General features: G+C 42.4%; 2 protein-coding genes across 4 annotated transcripts in view; one reads left to right on the top strand and one right to left on the bottom strand.

The window, feature by feature from the left end:
- Positions 1–8,455, top strand: part of TRMT6 (tRNA methyltransferase 6 non-catalytic subunit) — a 42,711-nt gene extending 34,256 nt beyond the window's left edge. For 2 of the 3 annotated variants that reach the window (XM_069955609.1, XM_069955611.1), the window contains exons 8-11: positions 3,797–3,882; positions 4,880–4,982; positions 5,503–5,589; positions 5,961–8,455. In XM_069955609.1, the coding sequence (XP_069811710.1) occupies positions 3,797–3,882; positions 4,880–4,982; positions 5,503–5,589; positions 5,961–6,128 (444 nt within the window). In that variant the 3' untranslated portion in view covers positions 6,129–8,455. The remainder of the gene's footprint in view (positions 1–3,796; positions 3,883–4,879; positions 4,983–5,502; positions 5,590–5,960) is intronic. The other variant, XM_069955608.1, reaches the window with a different exon arrangement.
- A 6,908-nt stretch (positions 8,456–15,363) lies between these two features.
- The window catches only part of CHGB (chromogranin B), a 42,521-nt gene continuing 39,515 nt past the window's right edge, over positions 15,364–18,369 (bottom strand). Inside the window, exon 5 of the mRNA XM_069954498.1 lies at positions 15,364–15,773. Within this exon, the coding sequence (XP_069810599.1) occupies positions 15,690–15,773 (84 nt within the window). The 3' untranslated portion in view covers positions 15,364–15,689. The remainder of the gene's footprint in view (positions 15,774–18,369) is intronic.

Raw genomic sequence — 18,369 nt, 5'->3', positions numbered from 1 at the left:
CAACTTGCCATATAGAGACACTACCCTCATTCACCTAGACAAGTGCCCAAAGTGTAAACTGCCGAAAGCTGACCTGGACCACTGCATATGGCACTGCCCACAAATACAATCATATTGGGGGGAAGTGCGATCCCTCATAAAAACTGTTTGGGACCTAGACCTGGCACTAGACATCATAACATACGTTTTTCATTATATTCCAAAGGACCCCTCCGAGTCATCCACCACACCGAGTGACAAAATACCAACGATAGCCACAAAGGGGGTTCATCTAGTACTTCTAGCAGCCCTCAAATGCATACTTAAGCACTGGCTCCAACCGTCCACCCCTACACTTACCGAGCTGATGGAATTCATTGATTCACTCCTACACTACGAATTAGTTTACACTCTCAGGGACAAGGAGAAAAGGGTTAAGTCATTTTTTAACAAATGGAAGAGGTACCTGCATCATTGGCCCTCCCATGACAAACGAATGTCACTGATGAAGCATTTCAGGTTAACAGAGTGGTACTGCTTAGCAGACCTTAAAAGTTCCCTAGGTAATCTTAAAATCCCTTAACTACCCTTGCTCCCCAATTATTCCCTACAATAAATAATCTCTGCGCTCCTAGGTTTCACCCCCATGATTACTTCTATGGTATCTATTCCCACAGATATGACTGTAGGCCCCGTGATGATCATAATCATCCTCAAGATACACTCCCCCTAGACTAACAGAATCGACTTCGTGCTTTGGTACATGCAAAATAGATTAGATTTGTTAAATGGTTCTATAGTTCTTTAGTCCTATTGGTTATTTTTGTTATCCAATATTTTATTGACTATGGATTTCCGATCTCGATATCAATCCTATCGTACATGTTGGTAACTACCAATAACACATACCTCACATGCTAGAAGCGCTGAGGCCTAGCCACTGTCCTGCCTTTTTGCTATGCTTGCATGTAAATGTAATTTTATGCTCTCTTCTATCTGCCTAGATATGCTGTATACTGATCTTCCAATATGTAAAAGTGATACGGCGACATTTATCTTGCAACAGATATCTGTACTGATTTATCATATCACAAAAATCTCAATAAAATATGTTTTAAAAAAAAAAATGAAAGACGCCATTACACAGTACAACTATTCCTGTAAAAAACAAGCCTGTACACAGCCCTGTAGATAGAAATCTGAAAGTGCTGGAGCTTTTAGAAGGGGAGGAGGGAAAAACGAAAGCTCAAAGATCAAAATTTGCACGGTCCACTGGGTCATTTTGGGCCTCAAAGGGTTAAGGGACACTCCGGCAAAAATCTTTTTGTTTCAGAAAGTATATAGATTAGTAATTTACTTCTGTTTAAAAAAATCTCAAGTCATCCAGTACTTATCAGCTGCTGTATGTTCTGCAGGAAATGGTGGGGTTTTTTTGCAGTCTGACACAGTGCTCTCTGCTGTCATCTCTGTCCCAGACAGGAACTGTCCAGAGCAGTAGCAAATCCCCATAGAAAACCTCTCCTGCTCTGGACAGTTCCTAACACGGACAGAGGTGGCAGCAGAGATCACTGTGTCAGACTAGAAAGAATATAGCACTTCCTGCAGGACATACAGCAGCTGCATAAGTATTGGACGAGTTTTAAACAGAAGTAAATTACAAATCTATATGACTTGCTGAAACAAGTTCTTTTGAAAGAAAAAGATTTTCACTGTAGTACCCCTTTAAGTGACTCCAACATCAAATGGCAGTTAAATGGGTTGTTCACCAAAAAGAAATTCAAATTGACTGGTGTAAAAAAAAATTTCAGCTGCTGTATATCCTGCAGGAAGTAGTGTATTCTTTCCAGTCTGACACAGTGCTCTCTGCTGCCACCACTGTCCATGTCAGGAACTGTCCAGAGCAGTAGCAGATCTCCATAGAAAACTTTTCCTTTTCTCCAGACTGGAAATAATACCACTACCTGTAGGACATACAGCAGCTGATAAGTAATGGAAGACTTGAGATTTGATTTGAAAGAAAAAAATTTTTTGTAAACAACCCCTTTAAATATCTGATAGCGAGTCGTTTTGTCACCGCAAATTTATATGGACCGAATGTATTCCTAGGTGTGGCAACTATAGTGACAGGTCACCTATGTGTAACCTTGCCTAAGGCTTTTTTAGGCAGAAAACTATATCCATATATATTTTATCTATGCAATCGTCTGACCCCTTCATCCTATTCAGTAGTCCCTGAATATTATATCTGTGCTCAAAGACAGACCTACCAAAGATTACATATGAAAGTCGCTCTTTTGTAATTTTCTTCCTGAAACCCTTTTTTCATCCCTCAAACAACAAAAAGACAATTTGTAAAATCTAGCTTATTTATTGTAAGTGGATATGAAGATGAAAGAGGTAGTGCCATTTGCTCCAGCCTTTTCATCATATTGCTGGTTAGATTGCTCATGCTTTATAATTGTTGGAATCTGCATCAGTCTGTTTATGACTGAGGTTTGCATGGTTGTTCCAGTACACATCAGTCCTCAAACTCATATCTGACTCAGCCAGCAAAGAACTTTTCATTGTCGGCGATAGAACCTAAAACTTAGTAGATTTCTGACCTTGAAACCTACTTTGTCTAACTGCAACCTGTAACTGACTTCCTTTTCTTGTGTACACTCTAGCCAGGAGCTCAGCCAACACTGTCTCTTTTCCATTATACCTTTATGACAGAGAGTAGGCTGAATTCCTGGATAGAGTGTAAACAGGAAGAGAAGGTCCATTATGGTATTTACATCAGGACGTTGGGCTGATGAAGATAATAGAGCAGATAGAAGAAAGCATGACAGGCCACAGAAAGGTAATAAAACTATGTTTTTTTACCAATGTTTGTTAATTTAATAGTTGAAAATAGGTTTCATTGTCAGAAAATTCTAAATTTTTTTTTTTCACATGTCATTAGAACATGGAGAAGCGCTTGGCTTCACTCCTTAGCTCACTGCAGAAAATGGGCCCCATGGATTTACAGTGCAGCGAACCTTGGAGTGAAGCCCCTATTCCGAGTGCTTCTCCTGACTGATTCATTTTTACACCATTAGCCTTCACACTTTCAACGTTTTTTCTGCATCATAGCGCACATAACCAGGAGTTGTTCCCTTGGATCTGCCCCTTTAAAGTAGAAGTCCGACAAAAATTTTATTAAAGTATTTTATTGCCCCCCTCCCCCCAAAAAGTCATACAAATTACCAATATACACTTATTACGGGAAATGCTTATACTCCCAGGGCTATGCGGCTGTGGCTGCTGGAGAGGATGATGGCAGAGGGATGCTCAGTGTCCCTCCAGTGCCCTGTGTCCCTCAGTGTCCCCCTGCCATTATCCTCTCCAGCAGACACAGCCCGCACAGCTCTGGGAGTCGGGTCGTGACATCACCATGTTATCCAGGAAGTGACATCACCATGTTATCCAGGAAGTGACATCACCATGTTATCCAGGAAGTGACATCACCATTTTATCCAGGAAGTGAAGCCTTGATGCAGTAGAAAGTGCAGAGAAAAAAGCACTGTATAAGCATTTCCCGTAATACGTGTATATTGGGGATTTGTATCACTTTTGGGGGGCGATACAATACTTTAATAAAAAATTTAGCTGGACTTCTCCTTTAAGGCCGTGAGTTTGGTGTCTTTTTCATTTCATGTGGATGGGATTTTAGCGTCTCAGTTTGTGTTACATGTTCCTGATGGATTGTGGCCTGGAATAGAAATAAAGCTAATGGCAGTGGAGGTAATAATTGGCTGGGTTCTCTTTACACTGACAGCTTCTATTTTCTCTCCAGGCGATAGAGAAGAAGCGTAAACAAGATGAGAGAAGAAAGAGGGAGTCTGAGGCCGCAAAGCTCCTACAAGATAGAAATGCTGATGGGTAAATGTCTTTTTGCACTGTACTAAACTCTCTTAGATGAACCATGCGTCTTCAGTCGTCCTAAGGTCAGAATGCGGTGTAGTCAGTGTGTGACCGGGGAGAAGAGAGGTGAAGGTTCTGCAGAACATGTAAGCTCTTCATCACTCAATGTCTATAGGCTCCGATCAGGGGGCACTTGCACCAAACCACACATAACAGTCTCTTTACTATCTACTTGCCCATAGCCAGGCAGTCTATATATACATGTACAGATCTGAACATTGAAACTATGGCTGACATTTGATTGCAAGAGAAACCTTTGAGCAGTTTTTGTCATTGAGTGTAGAACAGCTTGTTGTACAGTGATCAGAAAATATTGGTGCATCATAGTCTGGCAATAATCTGCCAATGACAGTCACCTAGCTTCCTTTTTGATGATTGCTTTCACAGTGTGAGTTTAAAGGGGTACTCCAGCGGGGGGACACTTTTTTGCTGGGACCGGGAACGTGGTGGCCGAGGGAAAAGACGTCCACTCACCTCCTCGGCTCCAGCAGCGGCTCCCTCATCGCGCTGCTCCGGTTCCTGGCCGCTTCCGGGTGTCTGGCGCGGGCCTGAGACGTGACGTCTCAGGTCCGTTCAGCCACTCAGTGAAGGAGGCGGGGTCCGTTTCAAGTCCGCTCAGCCACTCAGTGAAGGAGGCGGGATCTGAGCGGACTTGAAACTGACCCCGCCTCCTTCACTGAGTGGCTGAGCGGACCTGAGACGTCACGTCTCGGGCCCGCGTCAGACACCCGGAAGTGGCCGGGCACCGGGGAGCCGCCGCTGGAACCGGGGAGGTGACCTGCAGGACATACAGTAGCTGATGAGTATTGGAAGGCTTTAGTTTTATTAACTAGAAGTCATTAACAAATGTGTTACTTTCTGGTACTAGTTCATTTTACTTTATTTTTTTTCCCCCTCTTTAAATTTTTCTAAGATGGGCTAAGATGGTTAATCATGTTTTCTTCATCCCTTCTAGGCTGATTGTAGCCTCCCGATTCCACCCTACACCTCTGCTTCTTAGTTTGCTGGAATTTGTTGCTCCATCAAGGCCCTTTGTTGTCTACTGCCAATATAAAGAGGTATGTACCACTCCATAGGCCTGATCTTTAAGCATGTCTTTTATAAATTTGATAGATAGATAGATATTTTATTCTTATTTATTTAAAGATTTTATTTTAAAGATCTGATGTACAACTATTAAAATATATTCCAAAATTGTGATGGGGGAAAAAGTGTATATATAATATAATATTATAATAATAATAATAATAATAATTATTATTATTATTATTATTATTATTATTATTATTATTATTATTATTATTATTATTATTATTATTATTATTATTATTATTATTATTATTATTATTATTATTATTATTATTATTATTATTATTATTATTCCTATTATTATTATTATTATTATTATGTTTTTCACCCCAATTTTGGAATATATTTTGTATATTTTAATAGTTTATTAGTTGTACATCAGATATTTTAGGTTTGCTTTGCGCACTAATAGGAAGGAATAATAAACCTTCGGTCTGACTTCGATGTGCCCTCTTAGTAATTTTTTTTTTTTCCTAATTTTCTTCCCAGCCCCTACTTGAATGTTATACCAAACTTAGAGAGAAAGGTGGCGTCATTAACCTCAAGCTTTCAGAGACCTGGCTGAGGAATTATCAGGTAATTCAGGTTTTCCAATAAGCCGGCAATCCTTTCCATCGATCCCTCTCCTGTTGGTCTATGTCATTGGCTGAAAAGCACTTGGGAGTGAAGCAAATCTATTGATCGTGCAATTACACGAAATGAAAGGATCCTATATTTCTTCCATGAGGAATGAGTATGACACAGCTGAAGTGCATAGTAATGTCCTCATTGAAGAACCAGACCCAAAATTGGCTCGTGCCTTTGCAGCTTATGTCATATTGATCTCCTAGGCTGAATTCTCATTGATATTGCTGCAGCAGATGTAATGCCCACCCCCTCCCATCTCTATTTCTGCCTTATATCAGAGTTATTTACCCTTTGCTGACTATTCCACTAATATATTTTAGGTCTTACCAGACAGAAGTCACCCGAAACTGGTGATGAGCAGCGGAGGTGGTTACATCCTTTATGGCATCACTGTAGCCACAGACACCACAAAGACCAATAGAAATTATCAAGAAAGAAGCGACGAACCAGCAACAAAAAGGCAAAAAGTTGCAGAAGACAAAAGCTAAATGAAATTTTTAATGTCACAAGACCAACACCCTAACAGCAGCATGCATCCGAGGATTTTTTTTTCCCACTTAATTTTATATATTCCGCTTGCCCATCTATTGATTATTTTTTTTTTTTTTTTGTTAAGTGACATTGAGTCTAAAATACATTTTGTTTCTTACATATGAGAATTTATATTACTGCTCTTTTACACCTAGGAAAAAAGTATTTATATATTTGAAAGAAAGCACTGAATCTAAGTTTTTGGGCCTGTATCATTCCAGCTTCTATATGCCTCAGGACTGGAGAATTCTGATGTGGATGAAAGCGAATTTGGACTTCTGTGTTACTTGGTAGAAATAGAATTGGCATTTAATCTTTTCATTGAATGAATGTAGTTTCCATCTAATGCAGGGAGCCAGATTACATCTACATGACTACAGCACCATGAACAGATTTGTATATAGTCATTGTTCCGCAGCAGGATACTGGAGAATTTGGCTATAACCTAGTATGATGATGCAGCTTGTTAGGATAACACCATGTGATCGTTTCAAGAAGAAGCTCTGTACAATAGCTCACTTTTCCTGTGGCGGCCTCTGCAGGACAAATTTAGTATTACATGGGTGGACGAAAATGCAGTATATAGTTTAGGGATGGGGAACCTTCGAGCCTCCAGCTGTTGCATAACTACAATTCCCATCATGCCTGGACAGCCAAAGCTTGGCGTTGGCTGCCCTGGCATGATGGGAATTGTGATTTTGCAACAGCTGGAGGGCTGAAGGTTCTCCATCCCTGATATAGATGGTCAGATTGAATCCTCCAGAGAGAAAACCGCTTCGTAGTAGATCCTTTCCGTGACTCATAGAGGGAAGTCCTGAGCAGAGGACCCCATGTCAGTGTCATCCATGTGTCTTAAAGGAGAGGTCCGGCAATTTCTAAAAGTCGGTAGGAGCACGGGGTGAAATTGATTACTCGTAGAAACTTACCTCTCCTTGTGTCTGTAGGGAGTGGCCCCGGGACCCCCCCGCCGAAAGTCATTTTCCCACCGAGTTGTGATGACGTCACGACTCGCAGGAAAATGCCTGTCCCGGCTGATGGACCGGACGCTCAGCCAATCAATGACTGGAGCTGTGTCCCGACCCAGTCACTGGCTGACTGGCTGAGCGGCTGGTCCATCAGACGGGTCCTGATGTGGAGATTCTGGAGTCTGGGCACGGGTAGAGGTGAGTTGTTACTTGTAATGGATTTCCCTCCTGCCAGCTTTTAGAAATCGCCGAATTTCTTTAGGGCATGAAAGTGGAACATTGGGCCCTTCAGCTGTTGCAAAACAACAATTCCCATCATACATGATGGAAATTGTAGTTGGAGGGCCTCCCTTCCCTTTATTTAGGCATGCTCCATAAAGCAATGCGACTGCCGTCGGTGCCCTCTATAGTACAACAACATATTCAGACCAGAATTGTTTCTCTAGTTATTTTCAGTGCATATTTATTACTCTATTAAGTTTTTTGTTCAGATGTAAATATTAATTTCCTGCAATTCTAAGGCTCAAGTAACACTGGCGTACATCAACATAAATCATCCACCCTTGCCGTATAGAGCCAGGCATTAGGTAAGATGAATACAAATTGCCATTGCATCAGAGCCTACTTGGGTAGATCTGAACACCATTGATCCTTTCATATAGCTTCATCAGCATATTGCTGTCGGAGACTTTCATCATTTCATACATTTAGTGAAAGCAATAAAGCAGATTGAAGCAATTATTGTTATTTTCCTGGAGGCAGAGCAGCCCCGGCTAATGCACTCGGATCCTTTTATTTTATCGTTTTCTTGCAAATATGATTCCAAATTTATTTTTACCATGAAGAATCGTTTTTATCTGCTTGAAACGCAGCAGTAGAATGGAACAGATGGGTTTTAGCCTGACAGCTGGGCTATAACTAATATTAGGAAAAGGTGATTACTATTATTGGAATCCCATTTATATTGCTACAAAACATATAACCCGACCTGTTAAACACTGGTTAAAACCATCATACAGACGTTTGATGTACAGAGCATTAGGTTATATTAAATTTGGTCATGTGATAAAGTATTTGCGTTATGCACACTTCTATGTGTGGGCTTTGTGGCGAGTTCAACTGTTAGGGTCCTATTCCACGGGCCGAGGAGGGCCCGATCAACGATGTACATGAGCGGCGATCCGCTAGACCGCCGCTCGTTTACTGGACCTATTCCATGGCCTGATGATCGTTGAGCAAGGGCTGCAAGGACATTGTTACAGATGTCCTTGCAGCATCATACATGACCTGTCCAGGCTTATTCTCCGCGCTGTCTTCATCCCCGAGTCCCGCGCGCTCTGTCTTCAAAATGGCCGGCAACACTCAGCCAATCACAGGCCGCGGCGGTCCCGGCCTGTGATTGGCTGAGCGCTCCGTCAGCTGACCGGCCATTCTGAAGATAGAGCACGCGGGACTCGGGGATGAAGACCGCGCGGAGAAAAAGCCTGGACAGGTAATGTATGATGATGCTGCTGCTAATCGTCAAATCGTCAGTCGCCCGCTGCTCACCGCTATTCAACCTTAGCAATGCGCGGTGGGGGAACGATGACACGATCATCGGCTGATCGTTCTTTCTATTTCACCGAACGATAATCGGCCGAATCGGGCCACATGGGGCCGATCCGGCCGATTATCGTTACTGTGGAATAGGGCCCTTAGGGTATGTGCACACTATGGAATCCTGGCAGTTCACCCGTGTTCCGCAGCTCACTCCCGATCTTGGACGCTGGCGGCGGCTCTCATCTCCGCTGCTCCCATAGGCTTTTTTCTATGGTTTGCCAGATTTCGCCGTCCGCCTGAAGAATGAGCGGGTTCATTCTTCGAGCAGACGGTGGAATCTGGAAAACCATGCCTATGGGAGCAGCGGAGATGCACGTGGCTGCCAACGTCCATGAACGGCAGGTGTCCCGTCAGAATTCCATAGTGTGCACATACCCTGAGGGGCTTCTCCTGCAGTCTCTATCAGGCAATTGCAGATAGTACTGATCATACCTTTCCCTTTTTCCAAATAAAAACATGTAAACAATCAGATAGGCATGCGGTGATGTTACAGATGTTTAATTGGCCAAATTATTAACAATATTGATCACATGCGGTGAACGGCGCAAACTGAAAAAAATACATCAAACAACGTCAAAACATCAAATTTGTGAATTTTTGCTAAAAGAAAAAGTGATCAAAAAGTTCAATCCAGACGGATGTGGTACAGACCTCGGGGCAAAAATGAGCTCTCATATAGCTCCATAGGTAGCATAGTACCTTTTTTTTTTTTTTTAGGTTGGAAAATAATTTAAATCCTATATAAATCGGCTTTTTTTGTAATCGTAACACAACCCAGAAAATTGAGATAATGTTGTCAGTTTAACTCTAAATTGCACTGCTTGAAAATGAAAGTACCCAAAATGACCAAAAAAGCATATTTAAAAGGTATTATTACAAAGTAAATTTAGTTTTGCAAAAACTTTTTTGATGGAAAAATTTAAGAATTATAAATTTTAGAATGCGAGGAGCAAAAAAGCGAAAATGAAAAAATCGCTGTGCCCCCTACGGGGTTAATTAGGTGGTTCAATGCACTGGGGGGGCCAAGACTACAACCCTCAATGCACAAATTTGCTCATCATGATTATTCGGCGGTTGCCTCAGTGTTCACAAAGAGGAGCTGGTGGATTGCATGAGCGTTGCCTGCATGCAGTCCTGAAGACATGCATACGCATCCCAATACGCATGGGGGATTGGGATGGTCACTCCATTAGCTCAGTTCTGTTTAAAACCGAGATGTATTTTCCCCTCTCCAGTCAATCAGAACAATGTCTAGAACAACCAACCCATTTTCCCCAGTATTTCAAAAGAAAATGCTCTATAACCAACACAAGCAACATTTGCTGTCCCCACTACCTTAAAGTGTAGCTGCCATTTAAAACATTTTGCAGAAATCAAGTACAAGCGATTTTAAGAAACTCTGTAATAGGTTTTATTAGGCAAAGAAGCCTCTTTTGCAGCCTCCCCTACACACTTCCTATCTGTGCATTATCAGGAAAAGTCATCTACATTACAGAGCATCAAAGTGAAGATGGGTTTGCTGTGTCCATTGTAACCTACGGAGGGGCCAAGGGGGATGAGTGATCAGGAAGAGGAGACTAACAGCCCTGCAGATTGGAGACTGGGCACTAGAGATGAGCGAACCTGGAGCATGCTCGAGTCGATCCGAACCCGAACTTTCGGCATTTGATTAGCGGTGGCTGCTGAAGTTGGATAAAGCCCTAAGGCTATGTGGAAAACATGGATATAGTCATTGGCTGTATCCATGTTTTCCAGACAACCTTAGAGCTTTATCAAAGTTCAGCAGCCCCAGCTAATCAAATGCTGAACGATCGGGTTCGGATGGACTCGAACCCAAACCTGGTTCGATCATCTCTACTGGGCACTCAAAATGCTGAATTCACAGGTCAAACTGCTCAGTGCTGGTCTGGGAACTTGGTGAGATAAGATTGCTGGATGTTGTGCTGTACACTGCTGCCTTTTCTCCTCTCTGTGCTTGCTTATCCCCCTTGCCCATAGATCATAATAGACACAGAAATCCTGCCTCTTCTGAAGTAAGGGGGGGGGGGGCTGCCAAACTGCTTTTTGAGTGCAGAAGGAAAGTCTTTTGTTTAATTAAACCTATTAAAAATTGCTTTTATTATAGATATTTCTTGATTTCTGCAAAGCGACTTTTAAATGAGGCACTAAACACCTTATGACACAGATCAATTACCCCAAAAACATTGATTTATCAGGGTAATGATGTGGAACACTAGTGTACGTGGGATGTCCTCACTGCAGGCGGTATACGGTAACATTGAGTGGGAACATGGTTTTATGGACTAAACAATATAAAGGAACCAATATAGCCAAATGGAAAAGTTCTATTACAACTAAAGGCAACACCTGTATAGAGTTTGTACATTCTGTGTGCGTAGGTTTCCTCCAGATCCTCCCACACTCCCAAAACATATTGATTGCAGAATAATAATCCTTTTTCCCAGGCAACAATACGGAGGATGCAGATGCCGTAGCAGTCAATGTAATTTTCATTTTGTTAATTTTATTTTCGCATTGGTTTTCAAGGCTAAATGTTCCTTTGTCCCCGAAGAACAGGTTCACCGCGATGGTTAGCGACTAAAGCTACGTTTAGTCAAATGTTTCATGTTCCAGCAAAAATAAAGCAATAATGAGCTGTTTCCCCTGCACCAATTCCTTTATTTAGATGCAGCTTCTTGGTCATTCACAGTGGCACATAGGTCTGGAAATAATATTCGCTTTTTCACACAAAGCCGCTTTCAGGAAGCAGATACTCAGAGTAACATAGAACCCCCTGGTTATTCAGGTTTGTTTCAATGGTACAACCTCCCCCTGACCCCCTCCCCCTCTCTTCGATCATTCTTTACATGTCTACTTTTTTTTGGGGGGGGGGGGGATCTACATTTCCTGTACTTATCAGCTGCTGTATGTCATGCAGAAAATGTAGTATTCTTTTTTTGAACCATGGCCCAGTTACCACGCACAGTGCCGGTCTATTACCGAGCACTGGCCCGGCCTGAAGCACTGGAGGTGGTCCCCAGTGGGAGGAAACCCCCTCCCCTCTATGACGCGGCTCCATTAGGTTAAAAAAAAAAAAAGACCGCAGCATCGGCAGTCGCATGCCGGCGCCTGCTTATTCATGGTAAAAACGAAAAAGCGATGTACCGCCAGGACCTTTTTTTTTTTTCCTGGGGAGGAGGGTGGATGAAAATAATTACATCTACTTACCTCCCCTCCCCGATTCCAGCACTGCCGCCCGCATCCATCTGCTCCAGTTCCTGGCTGCTTCCTGGTCTGAGATGGGCCTTGAGACGTGACGTTGGCCGACCCACTCAATCATTCAGCTGCTGTGGTGGGGTCCCGCCTCTGCCAACGAATGGCTAAATGGCCATCACATCTCAAGCCACTTGTCAGACCAGGAAGCAGGTAAGTAGATGCAACCGTCTTCATTGCACCACCACCCCCATTGTAAAAAAAAAAAAAAAAAGGGTCCTGGCTGGAGTACCCCTTTAACCTTAATAGTTACCTTTGGACAATCTCTTTCTCTTTGCCCTTTATGTGGCAGAGAAGCCTTTTGGTCTAGGGCACAAGTGTGTCTGCAACCTCACAGTGTATGTCCTCTTTCAATACTATCAAGCAGGCATTTAGAAACCAACAGGAATAAGACACTGTTTTCAATGTTGTGTATGACAAGTAATATATGTTGATTTATTAACTTTTATGTCATATTATTTTGACATTAATTTGTTGCTTTTAGTTGTATATCTTTTCCATAGATCTGTGCGGTTTCTGAAGGTCCTGTCGCACAGATTTACTGTACAATCTTATAAGACTCCTGGATATTTGATGCTTTTGACAATGCCCTCCACTTTTTTAATAAAACAGAATGTACAAAGCAAAATCCTAGACATGAGGCTAGGAAACCTGCAGAACTTTCCAATATAGCTCATATATAAAGAGTGAAGGGAAATATACAGACGTGTCCTTCCTTAGGCTATGTTCACACAACGTATTTTTTGAATTAATCACGGCCGTTGCAGCACCGGCTGTGATTAATTCAAAGTATATGTTGCATTTATTTCAATGGAATCCTGGCCGGAGTGTATACACATAGTATACACTCCAGCCGGGATTCTATGCGGCTGCTAGAAAAACTGACATGTCAGTTTTGTGCTGCCGCTATTCATTAAATAGCGGCCACACAGAACTGACAGTTCACACAATGTAAAGTGCAGCTTCGGCTGCACTTTATATTGTCTGCAATGGTGAATTGGGATGCGGGCGTACCCAAATGCGCCCGCATCCCAATTCAACAGAAATTAAGTTCATCCGGCCGGTACTGCAAAATGAACTTCACTGACACTGGCTGTTAAGTGACACAGGTCTTACTGTATGTGAACCCGGCCTTAAAGTGGAATTATCACATCAGGTAACTTTTCAGGATTAGCTGTGTACAAAAAAAGTGACAATATATAACTTGTAACTGGCATTTTCCCAATTTTGATCCCTTTCGACTCCATGTAGTGAGCTCCATTGTGGGTGTTAACTAGCCGATAAGATCTTTTTCATAAACTAGACACTCAAATAAGACGACTTTGCTTCCCCTCTGCAGAAAACTTTAAAAAACAGCAATATGGACAGTAATAAACAGTACTGAGCAGTGTAAGCTGTGAATCAGACAGTGTTAACAGTGTCTCACTAAACCACCTTTCTCCTCCCCCCTCACACTATAGACTTATATGAGCAGTGTAACCTGATTTGTCAAGGAAGATGGAAGTCCATGTACTCTCTGAGATTCCCATTAGTGATTTAAAAGTGAATTAACTGATAAGAAGACAGTGGTTTATGAACTTATTTGCTATGACAGGTCCTCTTTACCCACAATCTGACCCCCCCAAACCACTTGTATCTTCGGATAGCTGCTTTTAATCCAAGATCTGTCCTGGGGTCCGTTCGGCAGTTATTCTCCTAAAAACAACTTTTAATCCTACAGCGCTGTGTCTAACGGCCGGGGCTTACATTTGTATATGCATTAGAGTGGCACCACCTCTCCGTCCTTCCTCCCCACCCTCCTCATCATTAGGAATGATCCAGGAACATTTACTGCTGTTTGAGCTTTGCACAGGTGTCTTAACGATCCAGCCCATGTTCATTATGCACACAGGTGGGGAATAGGAAACAATCTGCCTGGAGCATTTCTAATAATGAGGAGGGCAGGGAGGAAGGACAGAGAGGGTGTGCGAGCCTAATGCATATACAAATGTAAGCCCCGGCCGTTAGACACAGCGCTGTAGGATTAAAAGTAAATTTTTAGCACAATAACTGCATCACCTGCCGAACGAACCCCAGGACAGATCTTGGATTGAAAGCAGCTATCTGAAGGTACAAGTATTTTGGGGGTACAGAGTCGCTTTAACTTGTCTCCATACAAGGTGTATCCTGAGATGTGTAGGGTGAATCTTAAATAAAACAAAAATTGAATATCCACAAGATGCTTTGACATCACTAGTAACAATCTGCTTCTGCCGGTGTCCTATCCCTTACCCTTGCCACGGGATCCTGCTCTGTTCTCCATTGTCTGAACTGATCCACTATGCCACAGCTACCTCCTCCTCTGTAGTTCTGACTGTGGCCCCTAGAGTGCACACACATGTACATTCTGCATTTTAAAGGGATAGTGTGCACACCTTAAGCCTATCCCCTTCCCATCTCGGCTCAGCAGAACTTATTTAAGGCTGCCTCACCTGCTCTTTGACGACTTAGTGATAAAATTTTTTAGTGTTCATAGTGAAGATGTGAAATATTCCTTATATCCGTGTATGAACTGCACCTGCTTCTCCTGTTAAAGAGACTCTGTCAGCCGGTTTAGGCTGTTCTATCTTAGGGTAGCATAAAGTAGTGACAGAGAAGCTGAACAGAATGATGTATCACTTACATTGTTCTGTGCAGCTGATCCAGAGATATCATCCTGAATAACATGGACAATAAGTCGTCCTCTCCATTATGTGCATGAGCCCAGTTGTCCTCAATATTCAAATGAAGCAGAAAACTCCGCCCACCAGCTGCTAATTGGCAATTATCTATCTATGCATGATGTATATAGGTAGTCAACTGTCAATCAGCAGCTGGAGGGTGGGGGAGGGGTGTGGCAAGAATCCTGTTCTCCTGCATATTAGGAGAACGGCTGAACAAAATGATGTAAGTAATACACCAACCTGTTCAGCATTTCTGTCACCTCATTTAAGGTGGAATAAACCTAGTGACAGATTCCCTTTAAGCTTCTGCCTGACCCAGGTACCATACCAACTTTTCTACGCCTGTCCCAGATTGCTGACTTTGAATCTGTGCCACCTGCCATAACTCTTCTGCCTGTTCCTGACCGTGCTTACTTGCAACTACCCATGGCCTACACCTGGATCCCCACTTGCTATGCCTGACTCTTTGGTTCCTTTTGGAGGGCTAGTCCAGATGCTACTCACACTGGGATTTTTTTTGAAAAGCAACCTGGAACCCATTACCCCATCTTCCACACCCAGGAGTATGCCAGATATATAATTTGTATATAAAATTGCTATCATGACAAATGATATAAATGAATGCAAGGACAGAAATAATGAGAATTCCAGCACAAGATTCTGTTTGCTTTTATTATTTCAAATCTCAAGACAAAGATGTATTAAAGTACAATTACACAAAAACAATTGCACAAGCATAGTAAAATGTCTCGAATATGTATGAATATTTGTCATTTATCTTTGTATCAACAGCAAAAATCAGGACAGACATTATCAACTGTGTAAAATACTATTTGTGAACAATGAACTACATTTTGCTTGTCTTGACTAAATAAATTTTTTTTCTTCTCTTTTGAAGAGGCGGTGACAAGGAATGTAGGAGTGTATTTAGCTAAATATAGTATCGCTCTCAGCTTCAGGTATTGCTGCTCCGGTTCTATCAGCCTTGTCGGTTATTGCTAAGCTTTTCGGCAATCTTCTGCAACTCCAGATCCATGATAGCCAGATTCTCCAGTTCCTTCTCCTACAGAGAAATATAGAACATTATAAACATTATAATGGTAACCCAATGGCAGCAACAGTAGAGATCATGTGGTGTTATGAGGTTGGATGACAAAACTATAGTTGCTATCCTCCAGAAGGAAGAATACTATCTTATGGTATGTACACACTACGGAAGCCCGACGGAAAACCCCCTCGCAGACTCTGGCGGCCGCACGCATCTCCGCCCATGCCACAGACACCATTCTAGGCACAGGCGGATTCCACCATCCGCCAAAAGAATTGACATGTCAATGCGGATGGGTTTTCCGTCAGGATTCCGTAGTGTGCATGCACCCTTAGGCTATGTTCACACTACGTAAAAGTACGGCCGTTGTTGCCAATGGCAACAACTGCTGTACTTTTGGCGCAGTAGAACAATGCCTTACTTTCAATGGGATCCCATACGGGGCCCCAAATAACTGACAAGCCCTGTCAGTTCACACAGTGAAGCGAGCGGCCGCTTGCTTCACTGTGTGCTATGGGAAGCTCTGATGCGGGCGCGCGTTGATGCGCCCGCATCAGAACTCTGTGGCCGGAAAGATCATCCGGCCGGTACTTAGGTACCGGCCGAGATGATCCGGCCAGAGACCGTCTGTTCTGTGAAACAACCGGGGTCACGGAATGGCGGGTCTCTTACGTAGTGTGAACATACCCTTATACTGGCCAAACCTTCCACATAGGATGAGGCACCATCTGTAGACAGTGGTTTCAGTTATTGCCTGTCATCGGTACAGCATGGGGTACAACGTGGGGTTGTTGGCTAGCGAGATGAAATTGATCAGGGTGTATTGGTTCCCACTGAGGAGCCCTATAAAGGGGTATTCCACTCAAACATAACTTTTGATGTGTTGCTGCCAATAGAGAGACTAACAAATATTATCTATTCAGTCTCCTTCCTCCAATTCTCAGCTGCTGCTTTCTGCTGAAAACACAAAAATCTGTGTGTGAGCTTTTCTCTCTGCCTACCCCCTCCCTTCTGAGATGGCTGATGATTTATCACAGTGTGTTCATTAGCAATTTGACCTCAGATTAACCCTCCCAGCATTACAAAGACACTACAAAGTTGCAGACAAAGCCTGCCAAAGACTTGTTTACATCAGCTGTTAAAATTAGAAGCTGAAAAAGATATTGTATGGATCCTACTGCAGATCATAACAACACACATAAGTAACACGGCCGTGTCTATAGGCCCATAGACATAAAAACAATGGGGGAGATTTATCAAACATGGTGTAAAGTGAAACTGGCTCAGTTGCCCCTAGCAACCAATCAGATTCCACTTCTCATTCCTCACAGACTCTTTGGAAAATGAAAGGTGGAATCTGATTGGTTGCTAGGGGCAACTGAGCCAGTTTCACTTTACACCATGTTTGATAAATCTCCCCCATTAATAAATATCACAATAAAACCTTTCCTACTCTTGGGAAAAGCAAAGTGACAACCGCTCAGACAATATTTGATCTTGCGGCAGCGGTTGTCACTTTCGACACTGACCGTCACTGAGGAGAGACCCACACATCTCATTACATCCGTACCGCGTGCTGTCAGCTGTCTTGCCGCTAGACATAGCAATCCATTAACATTACCAGCTAATTCTTGGTACGTTCTTACTAGCGGATTAATTCAGTCACTTGACGGATTCCTTCTTCAGCTGTGTTTATAATGGTGACAGATTCTAAACGTCAGTGAAATCCCAAGACAAAAAAAGCCGTAGACGTAACAGATGTCCAATAGTTCAATATATGCTAAAGTGTATGTGTCCCTGCAGCAATGGCCACATGAAGGATGTGCACAATATTCTATACAATGGGGGAGGCCCTGACATGAGGAACCCTGGATAATTTGCCTAATCGCAGTATTCTTCCAGCTTAATAGGATCCCTAATATGTCATACAGCAGCTGATAAGTACTGGAAGAATTTAGATTTTTAAATAGAAGTAAATTACAAATCTGTGACAAAAAGAATTTTTTTTTGAGGTGAACAACTCCTTTAATAGGACTTTTCTGCTGAGGAGACTCATCACCTATCTGCAGGACCATGTCTGATTAGTAGGGGCTCAACCATTTGGGACCCTTACTGTTCACAAGAACTTGGCTATGGTCATCGGTCCCCTAGAGTTGAATAGATCAGCAGTTCGCATATCAGGCTGCCACTCCATTCAGCCAAGAGAACACAGGTTCATAGTACCCTTATTAATAATAATTTGAGTAGAATTACCCACAACAAAATGGCTGTCATTTTCAAAACCAAGACAACAAACCGCCCATGGGTTGTTTTTGCTATCCCAGCTTGATACCATTTAAAGGGAAGGTGTATTCAGTAAATTGCCTATTGTGTAAATCAAGTTAGTATCTTAAAGTGAATTTTTGCAATCCTTAGTAACTGTAGTTATTTAGAAAGTAAGACTGGGTTCACAACGCATTTTTAAAATCCGTATTTTTCATCAGTTTTATGCAAAAAACGGATTGAAAACAGATTAAAAAACAGATGCATTGTGTGCATCCGTTTTGATCTGTTTTTCCATTGATTTCCATTATATAAAACGGATCAAAACAAATCAGTTTTTTTTTACGTA

The sequence above is a fragment of the Dendropsophus ebraccatus genome, chromosome 15, assembly GCF_027789765.1.
Source record: "Dendropsophus ebraccatus isolate aDenEbr1 chromosome 15, aDenEbr1.pat, whole genome shotgun sequence".
NCBI classification, from domain to species: domain Eukaryota; kingdom Metazoa; phylum Chordata; class Amphibia; order Anura; family Hylidae; genus Dendropsophus; species Dendropsophus ebraccatus.
The sequence above is the reverse complement of the archived record's forward strand: the minus strand, read 5'-3'. Positions and strand labels throughout refer to the sequence as shown.